At 46.7% G+C, this 19,547-nt stretch overlaps 1 protein-coding gene across 1 annotated transcript in view; it reads right to left on the bottom strand.

The window, feature by feature from the left end:
- Positions 1-19,547, bottom strand: part of SCFD2 (sec1 family domain containing 2) — a 196,212-nt gene that overhangs the window by 1,764 nt on the left and 174,901 nt on the right. The window contains exons 6-8 of the mRNA XM_054383201.1: positions 15,075-15,220; positions 10,444-10,578; positions 2,877-2,996 (exon numbers count right to left, since the gene is read on the bottom strand). Coding sequence (XP_054239176.1) covers positions 2,877-2,996; positions 10,444-10,578; positions 15,075-15,220 — 401 coding nt within the window. The remainder of the gene's footprint in view (positions 1-2,876; positions 2,997-10,443; positions 10,579-15,074; positions 15,221-19,547) is intronic.

Raw genomic sequence — 19,547 nt, 5'->3', positions numbered from 1 at the left:
CTCCCCTGTCCTCCCACGCAGTCTGTGGCAAACTGACACTGATTATCTCTTCTCCTTCCTAGGGATGAAGGACTGTGATTTGCAGATGCCAAAGGCTGACACTGCCTGACTTGTGTTACAAGAGAACCAGACTACAGCACAGTGTGTGCTCAGCTTGTTACCACGCAGACTAACTCTGACAAACACGAAGGGACATGTTGCTGAAGGCTTTTGGGTGCACAAGCCAAACAGCAACAATAGCCACTGCCAGAGAAAAGCAATTACTTCTTGGAGTCCCACTGCTGAACCCTGAGGGGATTTGTGCAACTAATAGCAAGCCCAAGAGAGAAAAATCTGATCTGCAGCTTTAACATCTGAGAAAGGATGCAGCCAAATACTGTGAGACCTTCCTCCCTTCCCTCCAGTATCTCTGAGGGCTACCTGAGGGGGATAAATGTGAAGATTTTTTCCCTTCATTTTTCCAGAGATGGGGGGAATTGCTCAGATAAGCACTGTCCATCTCTTCTCCAGGCAGGTCTCCTCAGGACAGTGGACCTCCTTTGCAGACCTTCTCCTTGTTCAGTACAGTCTGCCTGTCTTTGATGCTTCTCCTGAAGGCCTGCCTGTCCTGATAGCACCTGAGGAGCCAGGACCTCTGTGCTGCAAAGGGCGAGAGAAGGCTGCAGCTGACATCTGATGGTGCGTCTGGAGGAATTTATCTGCTTGCATGCCTCAGCCACAACCAGACAGATGGTTGTGCACGTTGGGAAGAAGGAGGGTGAAACATCCACTCATGCTCCTTTCCCTTTTTCACTCTCCTGATTGAAGAGGGGAAAAGCAAGGCCACTTCATCCTGTGGAAGCAGGATACTTCTCACCTGGTTAAGGAAGCTATTCCCCACCACCCAACCCCAAATGTTAGGCAGGAAATGTTGTATTCCTCTGTGTTCCTCCATGAGAAATAAAACTGGCATGTGTGTTCAGCTGCAGAGCAGTTCTGGGGATGGAAACATGTGTCTCCTACCCCACATTTAAATGTCATTTGCCTCAGCTCCAAACAACTGCTGAAGCAATCAGCCTGTCCTGTCAGCTTTTCTGCTACTTTCCTCAAGTCTTTCTTTTTTTGCACCCACACGTCTCTCTATTTTTCCAAGAGCCAATAATTAGTATAAATGTCAGAGCTTGGTGTGATTGGAAGGGACTTGGGAGGCCACCAGTGTTCCCTTGATGCCTGAACACCACGAAAAAAAAAGCTCTGTTGAGGGCTGGCTCGGCTGAGACAAATGCTTGGCTTTTGACAAGGGAATAATCCCAAACAGGTGGCAGATACTCAGGGCTGGGGTGCAGAAATCCAGGTAAATCCAACAGTCAGGAACTCTTTTTGCACAACTGCTTCTTTTCTTCTTTCTCTTTCCCCCTCCTGCCTCTCCCCCTCAAGTCCTTCTGCCTCTACCCACAGCACATTTGGACAAAGGGCAAGAGGTACTAAAAGCTTAAAATTCTTTAGGAATCTGCCTCAGAGGGTGACCTGCCACTGGGGTTAAGCCAAAGCAAAGCAACACCAGATCCCATGTCACCATTGTCAAGCCTCAAGTCCCTCTAGAAAGGCAGTCAAAAGTCCCCCTCCATAGCTCTCCATAGCTCATGTGTTAACCCTCTGCTTATCTTTCATGCTGTATGAATACATTCTGGGGGTGGATTAACTCGTCCATCAGGGTGTCACAGCTCAAGCCCCCTTCAAGATGAGAAAGAATTTTATTTGCTGCTTTGAGGAGGTTAGCAATAGGCTAACTGGGGAGAAACACACTATCAGATAAAAAAAAACAACATTACTAAACCCAGCACTCCACCCTACAAAACACTGTTTGAGGTTGCCTTGCAAGACATCTACAAGGTGGAAAACACAGGTCCAAGCTAGGGGCTGCTCAGCCTTTGGCTGCCTCCATTTGGCTCCTGATTTTTCACTCATCCAAAGTGCATTCCATAGGAACTAAAAACAAAATGTTTACAAGCCACCCTGGGGAACTAGCCTGATGTTTACAGTGCAGCTGGTTACACAGCACCTCCCTGCCCTGCAGATCTGCACTGCTCAGCAGATCCCCAACTGCTCTTGCACACACTCCTCTACAGGCAACAGGGATGATTTTGAACATCTCAGATGCCACCTCAGCCCATCCATCCTCCTCCTCTCCCTCCCCACTCCATTCAGATGACAGCTGCTGCAGTCAAGTGCTGCTGCCAGAGGGTGGACAAGGCAAAGACCAGCTGTATGGATGCTATTGAAGCTTCACTGGAGGAGCCATCCTCCCCCTGCCAGGAGCCTGCAGCACATCCAAGGGTTGCAGAGATGTGGGGCTTTCTCCACATCACCTGCTTCAGGCTACTTAAGGCATCTAGTACTCAGGTATCCATCAGAGGTACCTGGCCTGGGCTGGAGACCAGCTGTTTCCAGGCTAATTTATCTTGCTCCCCAGCACTGCCTACAGACTTGTCCGCAGGATCACCACTGATATGCCACTAGACAGTATCCAGACTCCTTCTGAGCATCCTGTAGATGTTCTGCCAGGGAGCCTGTAGCCTTTTGGACAGCAAATGTTGCTGTTTATAAAGAATACCAAGAAATGAATATTTTGGGACATGAGAAATGCTCCTTCAGAATAATGCCAGTCTGTTCTGAACTCTCCAACTGACTTGGAACTTTTACTGCTGACTGCAGCATGCAAAAACCAGACCCTTGGTGTCTCAGCACTTGTGGCCTACAGCAAAATCCTAACACCATTCCTGCCCACATGGCTGTGGCTTTGTGTAGGTTTGGTAGCAGTGCTGTAGGGAACATTACCTGATGGATTTTCTTAGTCTTTGTTCAGCTAAAACCTGTACCTTCAGAGCTGTTCTTACCTGGGTGCCAGGTTTGCGTGCTGCCACCAGATCCTTCACCATTTTGACCTCAGAGACTGTCACTCCACCAACCACAAAAACGATCAGAAGAGGATGATCACCAGGGTGAGGGCGATTCACCTGCAGAAGGAAGGAAAGCCTTACTTGTAGTTGCTCAGTACAACTCCAAACCTACAGACTACCAATGATCAGCTCTCTGAGCTGCTGGAGGACTAATGAGGAATTCCAAAAGGAAATATTCATGGGATGCTGGTTTCTGTAGCAGCTGAGGGGGAAATCAATGAGGATGATGCCCAGTTACTGTTTCCAGGGCAGTGCACTCTTCATGGCTGTCACTGAAACCTGGGGGAGCTCCTCCTGAGGTCACAGAATCACAGAATGTTCGGGGCTGGAAGGGACCTCAAGAGATCATCCAGTCCAACCCCCCTGCCAGAGCAGGATCACCTAGAGCAGATCACACAAGAACTCATCCAGGCAGGTCTTGAATATCTCCAGAGAGGGAGACTTCACAATCCCCCTGGGCAGCCCATTCCAGTGTTCTGTCACCCTCACAGTGAAATAATTCATTCTCCTGTTTCCATGGAACTTCCTATGCCTCAGCTTCCACCATTGCCCCTTGTGCAGTCACTGGGCAGGGCTGAGAGCTTCTTTCTCCGTTCTTTCTTCATTACTTTATCATAGAATCACTGAATCATAGAACGGTCTGGGTTGGAGGGGACCTCCAAAGCTCATCCAGTCCAACTCCCTCTGCACTCAGCAGGGACATCCTCAGCTAGATCAGAGCCCTGTCCAACGCCACCTTGAATATCTCCAGGGATGGAGCCTCAACCACTTCCCTGGGCAACCTGTTGCAGTGTTCCACCACCCTCATGGTGCAGAACTTGTTCCTACCACCCAGTCAAAACCTGTCCTGTTCTAGTTTGAAGCCATTGTCCCTCGTCCTGTCCCTGCAGGCCTTTGCAAACAGTCTCTCTCCATCTTTCCTGTAGCCCACTTCAGGTACTGGCAGGCTGCTATTAGGTCTCCCCAGAACCTTCTCTTCTCCAGGCTGAACACCCCCAGCTCCCTCAGCCTGTCTTTGTAGCAGAGGTGCTCCAAACCCCTGATCATTTTTGTGGCCCTCCTCTGGACCTGCTCCACCAGGTCCATGTTCTTCCTGTACTGAGGCCTCCAGAGCTGGATGCAGCACTCCAGGTGAGGTCTCACCAGAGCAGAGTGGCAGAATCACCTCTCTGGATCTGCTGGCAATGTTGCTTTTGATGCAGCCCAGAGTGGGAAGGGAGTACTTGGGTGGATGCTCTTTCAGGATACATGGGCTGTAAGGAACAAGGGGTAAATCACTACCCAGTAGAAGAAAGGAGTCCCCCCTAAACAAGCTGGAATCCCTGCCTGAGGTCAGCACTGGAAAGAATTGCAAGCAATGTGTTTTCACCAGCCCAGTGAATAAGGCTTCACAATTCATCCAATGTAAACAAATCAAGTTCATTATTCAGTTTCCAGCTTGGTTCACTCCAGTTTTCAATACTTCTGTGACTGGATTGCAACTAACACCACCTTAAGCTCCAACAAAATACTTGTGTCATTTTCCTCAGTCACCACTAAAATGGCACAAAGATTCCACTTGAGTTCAGACTTTATAACCCCAGGTTTTCATTTTAAAGATGAAAATCAAGCTTTACATCAGTTTCCTCTCAACCACTTCTGGAAGCCTGATCACTTTGCTGTTTCCTAGTGAACTCTTTCTCTCTTGATCAATCACCCTCCTCTGATCAGACCTTGTTCCGGCCTTTGGGGATGATGTCAGTGGAGCCATGCAACTGCTCTCGTCACACCACCTCTGAGCCTGAAACATTCCAAATGTTTGGCTCTGACAAGTGACAGGGAGAAGAGTTTCATTTGCTGCTTTTTAGACTCTACGCCCCCTCTCCTTCTGCAAGCACAGATTTGCAACAGCTTTCACTCAACAGAAGGAAAGTGGTCATCAATCTGTGCTTGGGTGGGACCCAGTTCCTCTGCTTTCACCACCATGGCAGCTATCTTTGATCCCTCTGGCTCCAGCTCTTCTCCTCCTCCTGGTTCTGGCTGCCCAACCCCAAGAGGTTCAACAAGACCAAGTGCAAGGTCCTGCATCTGGGTCAGGGCAATTCCAAGCACCAATATAGGCTGGGCAGGGACTGGCTTGAGAGCAGTCCTGAAGAAAAGGCCTTGGGGGTGCTGGGGGATGAGAAGCTCAACAGGAGCCAGCAGTGAGCACTTGCAGCCCAGAGAGCCAAGCAGAGCCTGGGCTGCAGCAAGACAAACATAACCAGCAGGTCGAGGGAGGTGATTCTCCCCTTCTACTCTGCTCTGGTGAGACCCCACCTGGAGTACTGCATCCAATTCTGGAGCCTCTACTACAGGAAAGATCTGGAGGTGCTGGAAGGTGTCCAGAGAAGGGCCACGAGGATGAGCAGAGGGCTGGAGCTGCTCTGCTCTGGAGACAGACTGAAAGAGTTGGGTTTGTGCAGTCTGGAGAAGAGGAGGCTCCAAGGAAACCTTGTGGCCTTCCAGGATCTGAAGGGGGCTACAAGCAAGCTGGGGAGGGACTCTTTAGGATGTCAGGGAGTGATAGGACTGGTGGGAATGGAGCAAAACTAGAAGTGGGGAGATTCAGATTGGATTGTAGGAGGAAAATCTTCCCCATGAGGGTGGTGAGAGACTGGAACAGGTTGCCCAGGGAGGTGGTGGAAGCCTCATCCCTGGAGGTTTTTGCAGCCAGGCTGGATGTGGCTGTGAGCAACCTGCTGTAGTGTGAGGTGTCCCTGCCCATGGCAGGGGGGTTGGAACTGGAGGCTCCTTGAGGTCCCTTCTAATCCTGACAATTCTGTGATTCTATGGTTCTGTATTTAGTCTTTGGGCAGTTTTTTGTCCTGCAGCTCCATCAGGCTTTCTGACTGGCAACGTTCAGAGGAGCCTCTTCTCTTTGAAGCAAGCATGGGGGTGCTTTCTCTCCAGGCTAGCTGGCCTTTGATCACACAGAGCTCCCTCTGCAATGCTGCTCCTCAGGCAGGCAGCTCTTCAGCTCCCTGGGAGGTTGAAACCAGGACAAAAAGCCTTAGAGGAAGGTATCAGTGAGCTGAGTATTTGTGCCCTGAGTATTGTCTCCACCTTGCTAACCACCTCCATTGAACTGCAGGCACAAACAGCATTTGTACTGCAGTTCAGGAGGCTGTCCTGCACTTGAGCTATTTCCCACTTACAGCAAAAAGCCAATTAAGTGGATACAGCAGAGCTGACAAAGACTTTCTTTATGCACTTTCCCCACCACTGTCAACCTCAAATGAGAAAAACTCCATTCCTTTCACAAACACCATGAGGAGGTTAAGTATTTACTCAGAAAGCAGGTCAGATAGAGCTATGATTTGCTAAAATATCAGAGTGCTTCATGCCATAATTACTTAAGCAGTTACACAAGGTTAAAATAAAGCCTGCTTGCAATGATGGGGGAAGATAAAGCTGACAAAATGTTCTGCTACAGCACTTCAGGATTTATTTTATTCCTTTTTGTGGATCCTTGCTCTTTGTCACCCTGTCACCAGAGCAAACAGCTCCACTCCATCTCATGAAGCTTCTGAATATCAAGGCCAGGTTGGATGAGTGTCATGGCTGGGGTAACTTTTACCTGGTCCTCTTTTAACTGCTCCTTCTAATTATTTTTGTGCAAAACCTCTTCTTTCATGCCCACAGGAATCCAGGAGAGATGCTGACAATAACTATTGAGGAGGATTACTATTGTTTGTAGTTAGACCTGCAGATGCCACAAGGATGACGAGAGGCCTGGATCACTTCTCCTATGAGGACAGACTGAGAGAGTTGGGGCTGTTCAGTCCGGAGAGGAGAAAGTCTCCAAGGAGACCTTCTTGTGGCCTTCCAGTATCTGAAGGGGGCTACAAGAAAGCTGGGGAGGGACTTTTTAGGGTGTCAGGGAGTGATAGGACTAGGGGGAATGGATCCAAGCTAGAGGAGAGGAGATTTAGATTAGATGTCATGAAGAAGTTGTTCCCCATGAGGGTGGTGAGACACTGGCACAGGTTGCCCAGGGAGGTGGTGGAAGCCTCATCCCTGGAGGTTTTTGCAGCCAGGCTGGATGTGGCTGTGAGCAACCTGCTGTAGTGTGAGGTGTCCCTGCCCATGGCAGGGGGGTTGGAACTAGATTATCCTTGAGGCCCCTTCCAACCCTGACAATTCTCTAAGGTCCCTTTCAACCTAAGCCCTTCTATGACTCAATGGACTTCAGAATGTTGCTCTAAGGCCTCTCTTTCCTTGTATCTTTCCTAGTGACCACAAAGTCATCCTGAACATGCATGCTCAACACTGGATACATTGGAAGGACACCCAGGATAAAAGCAGGGATCAGAAAACACAAGCTTGCATGGCAATATGAAAGAGAAAATGTCTTGACAAATCATTTCCTTCAGTCAAAATAAACCCAGATCCAAACACATGGTGCCTATATAAAACTTAATATTTTTCAGAAGACTAAAGTTCAAACCACACATTCCAGAAATGCATATTAAAAACACTATTAGGCATGCAAACTCTAAATCAAATTAAAACTGCAATGGAAAAGGGGTCTTGGAATCTGTAATCTTGTTATGCTCTGCACAAGTGTTTTGAAGGAGGACAATACTTTGGGTACAAAATATTTGGCAGTGTGAAGAATGTGAGTTTCTGCCAAGAATTTTTTTTTTTTGGTTTTTGTTTGATAATACAACCACCCAAGGCTCTCTCTTAAAGGAACTGGCTGCCTGTAGCTAAACACAGCTCCTTTCTGTCATGCAGCAGAAGGACTGAAATGGACTGCGACAAAAGCAACATGGATCTTCTGTGATCCTTCCGAAGTTTGGTTGTTCTGGAACATTTCTGAGGGCTCTGAAATTGTATTTACTGTGAAATTGGAATTCTTTCCAGAATCCCCAAAATGCTTGCAGTTCAAAATCCTGTGCCTTAAAAAAATGGGGGTGGTTACCTTGGGCAACGAGAAAAACTAAGTAAGAGAAAAGCCAAACCACTGCATCAAATGAAGGAGCCTGAAGGAAGAAGGAGGAGCGGTTCCCTCAGAAAGCAGAACATCCCAAATGGACATCAGGGACTTCTCTCCAGCTCTGAGCCCACCACTACTGCATTTCCTTAGGCTGCTGCTGATTGCAGGGATCTTTGCTGGTGCATTTGTCTGCAAGGGGTAGATGGGCAAGTGGGGTGACAGTGGCCAAGAAAACTCTAAAACTAAAGCAGGGACAGATTTGTTCTCCTGGCAGAGCACAAAACTCAGCCTTTTTCTCTGAGGAAAGCAGGAACAATTTCTGCTGTCCCACAAGGGCCATCCCTGCCAACCAGGACACCAACACCAATGCAGCTGGTATTTGTGACCAACCAGAAACTAACTAGCTGAAAAGCTGGGCAAGAGAAAATACACTGATTATCAGAAATGAGACTGCCATGCAAGGCACTGAGTATCAATGATACCCAGCTCAGATCCCCATAAGCCACCTATGTTCTAGAGCAGCTGTCAAAAGAGGAATCCTTGTGGGTGAAAGGCTCTTCACCTTCCCTAAGCCTCAGAACAAACACAAAAGGTATCTTTAAAAGTCTGTCCTGGAAGATCATAGAGATTCACAGAATAGTTTGGGTTGGAAAGAACTTTAGAGATCATCTGTTTCCAACCCCACTGCCATGGTCCTCTAGCCCAGGTAGCTCAAGGCCTCATCCAACCTGGACCTGAACACCTCCACAGAGGGGACCTCCACAACCTCCCTAAGCAACCTCTTCCAGTGTCAGGTTTACCTTCACTGTAAAGAATTTCTTCTTAATCTCCAGTCTAAACCTGCTCTCCTCAAGCTTCAATCCCTCATCCTATCACTACAAGCCTTTGTAAAAAGTCCCCCCCAGCTTTCTTGCAGGCTCCCTTCAGGTACTGGAAGGCCACTAAGAGGTCTTAGTGGAGCCTTCTTTTCTCCATGTCTGAGTCCATCACTTACCAAAGCATGTTTCTGTGAACTGGCATTTATGTTCTGGCACTGAGGAAAAATAAACACATAAGGAAGCTCCTGAAATAATGAGGGTGCTGATGGTGCAGTAAGTGGAGAAGATCCTCTTGTGTGAGAAATACAGGCTGGTCAGAAACTCATTCATGTCATAACTGAGCTCCTGCTAATGAGCCAGACTGCAAACTAGCTGAGCAGGCATGGGCACATTTGTGAGGTATGTGGCAATGCCTACAAAATGTTTACCCTACATCAGGTTCACTTACTCATCTGTTATGTATTCCCTACAGCAGGGTGTTTATCTTACTGGCAGGGATGCAGGTGCATATTGCCATGGTGTACTTCATACCCTTACCCTTCAATGGAGACCTCAGGACATGCAGTAAGCCAGAGCTACACCACATCTCTGCAGACATTTAATTAGCACAGGCTGATTGTAAAGCAAGAGTAAGCTGTTGTCTTACAACAGGCTAAGAGCATCCACAAGGCAATTTCTGACTAAGAGGCTTCCTTCCTCCCCACTGCAAGTTGAGTTTTATCAAGTTACAGAAAAGGCACTGAGTATGGAGCAACTCTGACAACCTTCCTGTGAGATCTGACTTTTCATACTTGTTTCTGTCCTCTGTCAACTGTCCTTAAAATCCTTTGATGAGGTGCCTTTGGAAACCCACTAGATCATATGAACTGGCACTCACCAGTTTGCTCGTGGGATGGCTCTAAAGAGCTCTACAACTTCTTTGTGAGGCAAGACTTCTCCTGAGCAAAGCCACACTGCCTCCCCCCACAGATATCCTTACTTAGGTGAGTTACTCAACTCTGCCACAGTGAGACCCCCACCTGGAATACTGTGTCCAGTTTTGGGCTCCCCAGGTCAAGAGAGACAGAGACCTGCTGGAGAGAATCCAACAGAGAGCCAGGAGGATGCTTAGGGGACTTGAGCATCTCCCTTGTGAAGAGAGACTGAGAGCCCTGGGGCTGTTTAGTCTGGAGAAGAGAAGGCTGAGAGGGATCTGATCAATGTCTATCAACAGCTGAGGGGTGGGGGTCAAGGGGAGGGGGCCAGGCTCTTTTCAGTGGTATGCAATAATAAGACAAGAAACAACAGGTTCAAACATGCACATAGAAGATTTCAGCTCAAGATGAGGAGAAACTTCTTTACAGTGAGGGTGACAGAGCACTTGGACCAGGCTGCCCAGAGAAGTTGTGGAGTCTCCTTCTCTGGAGCCTTTCCAACCCACCTGGATGCATTCCTGTGCAGACTACCCTGAGCGACTCTGCTTTGGCAGGGGGGTTGGACCTGATGATCTCTTGAGGCCCCCTCCAACCTTGAATGTGCTGTGATACTGTGATACTGTGACCAGCCTGCTCCATTCCTCTTGTTTTGTTCAGCTGCTGCTACTGGTTTGCACTGTACCTGCAATGCAGTGCCTCAAGCTATTTCCAGCTCCCCTGCAAGGATTTCATTCCTAACTGCCCCCTTCTGAACTCAAATATGCTATGGCCTCAGAAAAATCTTACAGAGGAGCTTGGGAAGCTGAGCTTACCTTCATGAACATGCTGAATCCAGTTTTGAGGAGATCAGTGAGGCCTGATGACATGTGCTCAATATCAACAGGATCAGGTCGATCAGCACTACAGATCTCTTCCACCACCTGTTTCAGCAGGGGTTTGTAAGAAGCCTGCACAAAGAGAACAAGACAGTGTGAGTAAGGCTGTTTAGACTTGGTGCAACTGCTCTTCTAAAGGTTTTATTTCCAGGAAAGGTAACAAACACTCAGAGAGTCACCATTTATGGACCAGCAGCAGTCTTTGCAACCTTGGCTGCAAATGGTGTGCACTGGCACAGCACCAAGCTGAGAAGACAGGAAGATGGCCACACATTTACCCTGCCCCATCTGTATTACATGACTAAAAGGAGACAAAGGAGAAAAAGGGTTTCTAGTCTCTCTGCAATCTCTTTGGAGGTAGTACAGAAAGGGCCAGCACCAGAGATGACACTCAGTTGCCTATTATGCACCCAGAAGATCTCATTCCCTTTGTTATGACTTAAACAGGGATTCTGAGGAGAAGTTGCTTCTGACCATTCCTGCCTTCCCACAGGTGTCATGTCAGCACTGGGGCCTGGATATCAGCAGGGCTGGGAAGAGGCCAACCTGCCTGTTTGTCCCTCATGTCCCCTCCCTGTTTGTCCCTGTTAATCCTTCAGTTTCTGTGACCAGGGCACTCTACATAAAACTTCCACCTGTGGGAAAGCTTGAGATAAACAGGCCAAACAGCACCACCGATATCATGCATGCCTGAGCTTCAGAGAAGTTAGAGCCCAGGAAAAGGAAAACATGAAAAGGTACAAATGGCCAGCACCCTGGCAGGACAACTTCCAAAGGATCCACCCTGCATCCTCTTCAGGGCCCACAAAGCTGTGCTGAGCATGAATCAGGAGCCTAGAAACGTCCACATTCCTCAGTCAAGGTTTAAACCACTCTGCCATGCTGAAAAAGTTCCTAAGAGAGAAAATGTAGGGATTTTTGTGCTCTTTAATGAAATCCAGTCTACCTTGGTTTACAGATGGAGTTTTGTGTTGCTGCTTTCAGCTTCACCCAAACTACAAGGGAACTGCTATCATTCCAGGAAGCCAAACAGTCTTAGCATCTTAGCAGCTTTCAAACTGATACATTTGTTTGCCTTTGGGGCTAGCCCAGCTACAGATCATCCCCTAAATTTCTTAAGGGAATCTTAAGTGTAACATCATTCATTTTGTCAAGATTATATCTTCAAGAGACATCATGCAAGACAAACACAAAAAATGGATAGCAAATCAAAAGGGAGCCGCTGGCTCCAAATGAACATTTTCTGGAGTAATTAATGTTTTTCATCCAACACTGTACAGTGAGAAGCAAAACTGAACAGTTTGGGAGTACAATCCTGTCAACAAAGATTTATACAAGTCATCTAAGTTCTTCTCACAACATGTGAGTAATTCTTAATTGAGCCAACAAAGCAAATTACAGCAGACATGAGCTACGAGATCTTTGCAGGAGAACATGCCAAGGTTTGTGTCAAATCGAGTCATGCAATCAACAACTGCTTGAAAATACACATGCAGGCATCAAGTCCTCTCTGTAGAACTCTGCTTAATGTCTCCTTAGATGAGGAACAGAAAGACATTAGGAAGAGGTTCTTGGTGGTGGGGGTGGTGAGACAGTGGAGCAGGTTGCCCAGGGAGGTTGTGGGTGCCCCTTCCCTGGAGGTGTTCAGAGCTGGGTTGGATGGGTGGCTGAATCTGGGGTAGGTTGTCCCTGCCTGGTGGGGCACAAACTGCTTAAAGAAGTTGTGAAAAATTCTGATGGCTATGAGACATACCTCGGACAACATTATAAGGAAAAAAGCCACAGGGGAGAGAAAGAAAGAGGAGAAAGAGAGAAAGAGAGAGAATAAGAGAGAGAGAAAGAGAGAGAGAGAGAGAGAAAGAAAGAAAGAGAAAGAAAGAGAGAAAGAAAGAAAGAAAGAAAGAAAGAAAGAAAGAAAGAAAGAAAGAAAGAAAGAGAAAGAAAGAAAGAAAGAAAGAAAGAAAGAAAGAAAGAAAGAAAGAAAGAAAGAAAAGAAAGAAAGAAAGAGAAAGAAAGAAAAAGAAAAAGAAAAAGAAAAAGAAAAAGAAAAAGAAAAAGAAAAAGAAAGAGAAAGAAAGATGACAGAGAGGAAGAGAGAGAGAAAGAAAAAAGAAAGAGAAAGAAGAGAGAAAGAAAAAGAGCAAGAAAGAAAGAACAGAGAAAGAGAAAAAGAGAGCAAGAAAGAGAGAAAAAAGAGAGAAGGAGGAAATGAGAGAGAAGAGAAAGAAGAGAAAAAGAAAGAGGAAAAGAGAGAAAGGACAGAAAGAAGAGAAATAAGAGAGAAAGAGAGGATGAGAGAAAGAAAAATGAAGAAAGGGAGAAAGATAAAAAAAGAAAGATAGAAAAAGGAAAGGAAAGGAAAAGGAAAAGGAAAAGGAAAAGGAAAAGGAAAAGGAAAAGGAAAAGGAAAAGGAAAAGGAAAAGGAAAAGGAAAAGGAAAAGGAAAAGGAAAAGGAAAAGGAAAAGGAAAAGGAAAAGGAAAAGGAAAGGAAAAGGAAAAGGAAAGGAAAGGGAAAGGAAAGGAAAGGAAAGGAAAGGAAAGGAAAGGAAAGGAAAGGAAAGGAAAGGAAAGGAAAGGAAAGGAAAGGAAAGGAAAGGAAAGGAAAAGGAAAGGAAAAGGAAAGAAAGAAAAGGAAAAGGAAAAAGAAAGGAAAGAAAAAGAAAGAGAAAAGAAAAAGAAAAGAAAAAGAAAAAGGAAAAGAAAAAGAAAAAGACTGAGAGAGTTGGGGCTGTTCAGTCTGGAGAAGAGAAGGCTCCAAGGAGACCTTCTTGTGGCCTTCCAGTACTGAAGGGGGCTACAAGGAAGCTGGGGAGGGACTTTTTAGGGTGTCAGGTGGTGACAGGATGGGGGGGGAATGGAGCAAAACTACAAGTGGGGAGATTCAGATTGGATGTTAGGAAGTTCTTCCCCATGAGGGTGGTGAGACACTGGCACAGGTTGCCCAGGGAGGTGGTGGAAGCCTCATCCCTGGAGGTTTTTGCAGCCAGGCTGGATGTGGCTGTGAGCAACCTGCTGTAGTGTGAGGTGTCCCTGCCCATGGCAGGGGGCTTGGAACTGGATGCTCCTTGAGGTCCCTTCTAATCCTGAGAATTCTGTGATTCAAGCTGGGTTGCATCCAGAGAGCATACTGATGCTAATGACACTGCCAGGAAACTTCTAAAGGGTCTTTCTTATCATCTGACCACTCCCTCCTCGTTGAACTGTGTTCAATGTTTACCAATTTTGCCCATTTCAGATTGGTCCCAGAAGGCTTCAGTAGCAGGTTTACTCCACCTGAGTTTTCCAGTGATAATTTGCATCACTCCCAATTTCTATTCTTACAAAGCCCTGCTTGATCTGAACTACATCTCCTTGCTGGCCTACAGAATAATTAGGAGTTTGGAAAGATTTTTTTGTCTGGCTCAAAGTTAGAATCAAGTTTTATGGTCTCTCTCTAAATCACTGTGTGTGCTTTCCATTTTACAATTCTATTTTTAACTGGCAAAGTTCAAACATTTTGGAGGAGATGGAGAGAGAGAAGAATTCTGTATATTAGCCCTGAAGACCCATAGTGATAACATAATTTATGTGTTCATATTTTAGAAACAACACCTGCATTTTTAACCTATTTACAAACAGGGCTGTTCTCACACTTACAGGGATGGGAGAGAAAATAGGCAGCAATACAGCTGCTGAACGGATGCAGGCAACCTGCTTTACTCTGCCATGAGAGGTCTTAGTCCAGAACTGTCATGACCTAGCCCTGCCTTTCTCAGGCATCCAAGTCATGCCATAGAATCATCACAGAATCCTAGAATGCCTTAGGTTGGAAGGGACCTCAGAGATCATCTGCTCCAATCTCCCCACCCTGGCAGGGACACCTCTCAACTAGACTCAGCTGCTCAAGGCCACATCCAACCTGGTCCTCAACTTCCCCAGGGAGGAGCCAGCCACAACCTGCCTGGGCAACTTGTTCCAGAGTCTCACCACCCTCATACTGAGGAAATTCTCAAGATCCAGTCCAATCCTGCTTCAAACCATCCCCCCTTGTCCTGTCTCTAGACCCCCTGATGAAAAGTCCCTCTGCAGCCTTCCTGCAGGATCCCTTCAGGTACTGGAAGGCAGCTCTAAAGTCCCCCCGGAGTCTTCTCTTCTCCAGGCTGAAGATCTCCAGCTCCGTCAGCCTGTCCTCATAGCAGAGGTGTTGCAGCCCTTGGATCATCTTTGTGGCCCTCTTTGGACTTGCTCCAACAGCTCTGTGTCCTTCTTACACTGAGGGCAGCAGAACTGGAGGCAGGATTGGAGATGGGGTCTCAGCAGAGCAGAGTCAAAGGGCAGAATCCCCTCTCTTGCCCTACTGGCCAGAGAGCTGCAGAACAAGTCCCAGATTTCTTCCTCAGACAATTCTTTGTTGACATCACCACAGACATGCCTGAGTTTGGATGAATGTCTTGAAGAAGGTCAATTACAGAACCTGTGTTTAAATGTCTTCCACGTGGGCAGAAGACATAGAGGGTTGAACTAGTGCTGTAACTTTGACAGCATGCTAGAGAAACAACATATACAGGGAAAAGAAAGCTCCACTTGCCTGGAGAGTGGTGCTGCCTGGATCATGGATGGAATTAAACTGCTTCAAGTGCGCTCGAGCTCTTGCAACGTCCCTGAGGGACCGGAAGACATCGTCCACTGCATCCATGGCTTTCTGAGATGTCAGGCCCAGGGAGGACTCACAGCCTAAAGAAATATGCAAACATGGAGCCCAGTGAGTGAAAAGCTTTCAAATGTTTTGATAACAAGCAGTGAGAAAAAGATAACTAGCACAGAGACCTTGTATTGTTGGTGTGCTTTCACCCTGCCCATGGCAAAAGAGGGATGAGGAACCGGGGCAGTCCCTGCTAGCTCTCCACTCAGAGGCTGTGCACATTTAATAGTTCATATTTGTAACTCATTTTGCAAATGCAAATGAAGAGCTGTATCTCATTATTGTATGACTAGAGTTTTGTCCTCTCTGAGACAAGCTTTCTGTGTTTCAGTCACCTTAGAGATAAGCAGCTCCTAGTGTATGTAAGTAGCGATATTTTCTTTGTCCTCTCTTCAATCCTTTATCTGCAAAAGCCACTGCTTTTTAGCCAAGCCACCTCTGCAATGTTTCCTTTCACTAGCAAACACACTGAACAAGTTCAGGCAAGGTAAAATCACATCAGGTTTGCTTTGCTTTGCACACCTTCTTTTTTTTTTTTTTTGTCTTAATTGTTTATTTTCTTAGGCCATTTAAAAATCCTTTTGTTTTGGCCCTACAGTTATTTTTCTCATTAAAAGAAATATTTATTTCCTTCTCCTGTTGTCATCATTTCTCTGTCTCTCCTTATTAAAAAAAGAGTCTTCTGATCAAGAAGTTTCAAAACAGTTTGTCACTTCTGGAATTGCAGGGCAGTTTCCAGTGGATATGGTCTGGTTGGAAGCCCCTGAGGTACTCCTCACCTTGCCTGGCCCAATGCATCCCACTTTGCTTTTTTGTTACTGGGTCGATCTTCTCCTGAGCACAGCCTCTGTAACATCATCACTCCCTGCCTCAACCTCATTGCCAGGGAAATGCTGTCTGGAGCTCAGGCTTTCATTTACAGCTTGTGCCAACACACTCATGGGCTGGAGGAGGCCATGAAATCATTCACCTTCCCCATCTGCTTACCAGGCCACATCACTTCATCACCATCACCCCAACTGAAGGGAGAGAGGTGCAAGAGCCTTGGCGTGTTGGGCTGTGTGCCAGCAGCTCCTCACCCTCCGACTTCACCCATGCCTCCTGGCAGAGCAGTGCCTGTCTCCAGGAGCACTGCAGCAGGGGCTCAGTGTGTGCTTCAGACCCCACAGCAGAGCATGGTGCTGGACCCAGTTTAGGACCCCCTGGGAGTCAAAGCTCCAGTCTGGCACCAGTCTAAGGCTGACCAGACAGAGATGTGCTTTCAAAGGTTTCTCTAAAATGTGGCTTCCTTGGGATTTCTGACTGGGAAACGTCACGTCTGGAGAAGTTATGTCTCCCCTTTTTCCAGCCTGACATCCAATTTTTCTGGTTTTAAATGTAAATGAAAAAAAAAAATAAAAGGAAAAGAAAGCTGTCTTTGCAATCCCTTACTGCTGAAATGAATAACAAAACCTCAGGTCCTCTGAAGGCTGCTGCCTACCTGTGACACTGCAGTGGGTTAGAAGTGGGGAGCTGGGTCTCCTTCCAGCCCGGAGAACAAGAGAAGCTTGTGTTGTGCAAATGGCAGAGAGCTACAAATCACCTCCCGTTCACACCTTCCCTCTGAATGGGGCTGTGTGTGCATATGGAGAGCAGAACACAATCCCTCTTCTCTGCTCCCTTCATGCTAACCAAGAAATCTGCTCCTTTTACAACAATGAAGAGGTGGAATACATTAGCTGCTGCTGCTGCACAGCTCCTGTGCTAATTAAAACAACTCTTCCCCTTGCTGGGTTTTTTTTTCACGGGAAGTTAAGTGGCATTCAGAGACCAGGCTGAATGAATTCTTTTGAATTCCAAGTCCTGATATATATGGGAAAAGGCATTTAAATGAAATTTGGGGATTTCCTGTCAGACTTGAAGAAACCCAGTTGCGGAAAAAAGAAAAACCACTCTTAATCAGCCTGGGACTAAAGATTTTCAAGCACATATCAGAGACCCTTATAATACCCTGAGAAGAACACAACCTAGACTCTGCAGTGAATGGTGCCTGATCTCACTGTTCTTGCTTCTGCTCTGTCTTCAATTTGTGAAGAATTTGGGGAGAGTAAGGCTGTCAAGAACTGCATTTGGCACCAAACAGGATCACAGAATCACAGAACGTTAGGGGTTGGAAGGGACCTTTGGACATCACCAAGTCCAACCCTGCTGCCAAAGCAGGATCACCTAGGGTAGGCCACACAGGAACATGCCCAGGTGGGTTTTGAAAGCCTCCAGAGAAGGCAGGATGAGCACTCTTTTCTACCTACTTTTGAACATCTCCTCTTATGCTGCAGATCTGCATAGCCATTAGTAGCAGAACTAGTCCATTCTCACAAGAAGCTTGAAAAGAGGAGGATGGGACTGCTCTTCTCTACAGTCTGGCGTGACCCAGAAACCAAACTGGACCAGCTTTACTGACTGATTTCTGACACTGGAAGGAAGATACTGGAAGGACACTGAGATCTATAGAGTGGCATGGGGTTGATTATTCCCTCCTTGAACGCAGCAAATGAGAATTTCAGCCCCATGTATCAGAAAACCTTTTGCTGTGCTCTGTCTCTTTTGGTTTGTGGTGCAGGTGTTACAAAGAAAGTTTCTCTTTCTCTAAAGCAATCTGATAAACACCAACACTTTGTGAAGCTCTTTGATATCTGCCCACAGCCTTGAGCCACTCCTGCCCCTACAGCAACCACAGCATATTCCTAAGCCTCCTGATCCAACTCCTTTTCTCATCCTCCCTCCTCCCTGCGGTGGCCCCTTGCTCCAGTCATGCCTTAGCCCTTCATTAACCCAGCCTGGACCACACTGCTGCAAAACCACTCTGTCCCCGTGGTCCTCCTTGGGGTCAGGCAAGTTATTTGTGCACCAGAGGTGAAGAGGCTGAAACTCCTCCAAGGCATCCAAGAGATTAGCATCACAGCCAGAGCAGGAACTTGGGATTTCCCAACCCTGGGCTTCATCAGCCCTTCTGCCAGTCCACACAGCACTGAATGACAGACTGCAGATGCTGGCAGGCAGAAAGATAAACAGAGGCGAGATGGAAAGCGAAGAATAGCCACATATGGGGAAAAGATTAGAAAAGGGAGGGAAAATGTGTACAGTGTTCAAAATCAAAGCAGAATGGTTTTCTTCCTCAGTTATTAGCAACATTTGATTTGAACCTATTTGAAACCCGAGGTTTGCATGGAGGGTGGCTGTAGAGCTCCATCTGAAGGCTGACACTTCAGTATAAATCAAAGGGATGGTCTGAAAAGCCACACAGCAGAGAAGAACAGCTCCACATTTCTAGAGATGTCATTTATGATCTGATTGGCCTATGGAGGATGAAAACACAACAGCATGCAGGGATGCTCCAAGGCAGCCACTAGCACCAGGCAGCACTGGTGGAAGCATGAACGTGGTGTCTGTCATAGGAGGAGGGAGAAAGAAACCATGGAAATTTGTGCTGCAATCAGTAAAGGGGCAATTTGCAGTCCATTTTAACCAGGACAAACATCTCCCATTTGAGAGATGTAAAAAAGCAGCTAAATTTAGAATCCTAAACCTCTGCTTCAGCTTTTCAATCACTGTCTAAGCCTTAGCACTGCTGAGCATCCAGGGATCTTACATATCCATCTCGATGGGCACTTCAGCACAAATCTGACAACTGTTACACAAAGACACATCCTGCAAACTCTGGAGCTCTGGAAGAAGGGATGGCAAGAGCCAGAGGTGTGCTTGGAAAGCTTCTTGTTGGCCTCAAGTGTAGGAAACTTGTCTGGAAACTGCTCTTTGGCATGCAAGGAGCAGTGCAAGGCACACCCAGCACCATGTGGCTGAGTGCTCTGCTGGCTCTCAAGCTCTGAAGCTGCACACATGAAAACTCTGGCCACTGGACTACAATGATTAAATGTAGATTTAAGAGCTACCTTTGGAGAGCAATTAAAGCAAAAAAAGACCCCCAAAAACCTCTGGCCTCCATATCTGTCACTTGGACGTTTCTGCTTTACAGGAATATTGGATTGCTTGTTCCCTGCCAATAGCCAGCAGCACAACATGGAAGCTCAGCTTTTATGAAGCACTGCAAGCTCTCAAGTTACCTGAAATGAAAGCTGTCAGTTCAGTGAACAATGACAGGGAAAAAAAATACAGCACTTACTAGGATCAATTCCATCAATTAACTGCAGGAGGAATTGAAGTTAGGCTCAGATGTGCTTTCTGAAGGAAATTACTGTACCAAATTGGTTAGGGAACTGTTTGCTTGCCCCCTCAAGCAGTCTATATCTTAATTTAAAAGCCACAGGTGTTAATAAAGCTGTGGCAAACGCTCTGTAAGTCCAAGCAGGCCTCCCAACAACG

The sequence above is a fragment of the Indicator indicator genome, chromosome 8 (genome assembly GCF_027791375.1).
Source record: "Indicator indicator isolate 239-I01 chromosome 8, UM_Iind_1.1, whole genome shotgun sequence".
Taxonomy (NCBI): Eukaryota; Metazoa; Chordata; class Aves; order Piciformes; family Indicatoridae; genus Indicator; species Indicator indicator.
This window is presented reverse-complemented; position numbering and strand designations above follow the sequence as displayed.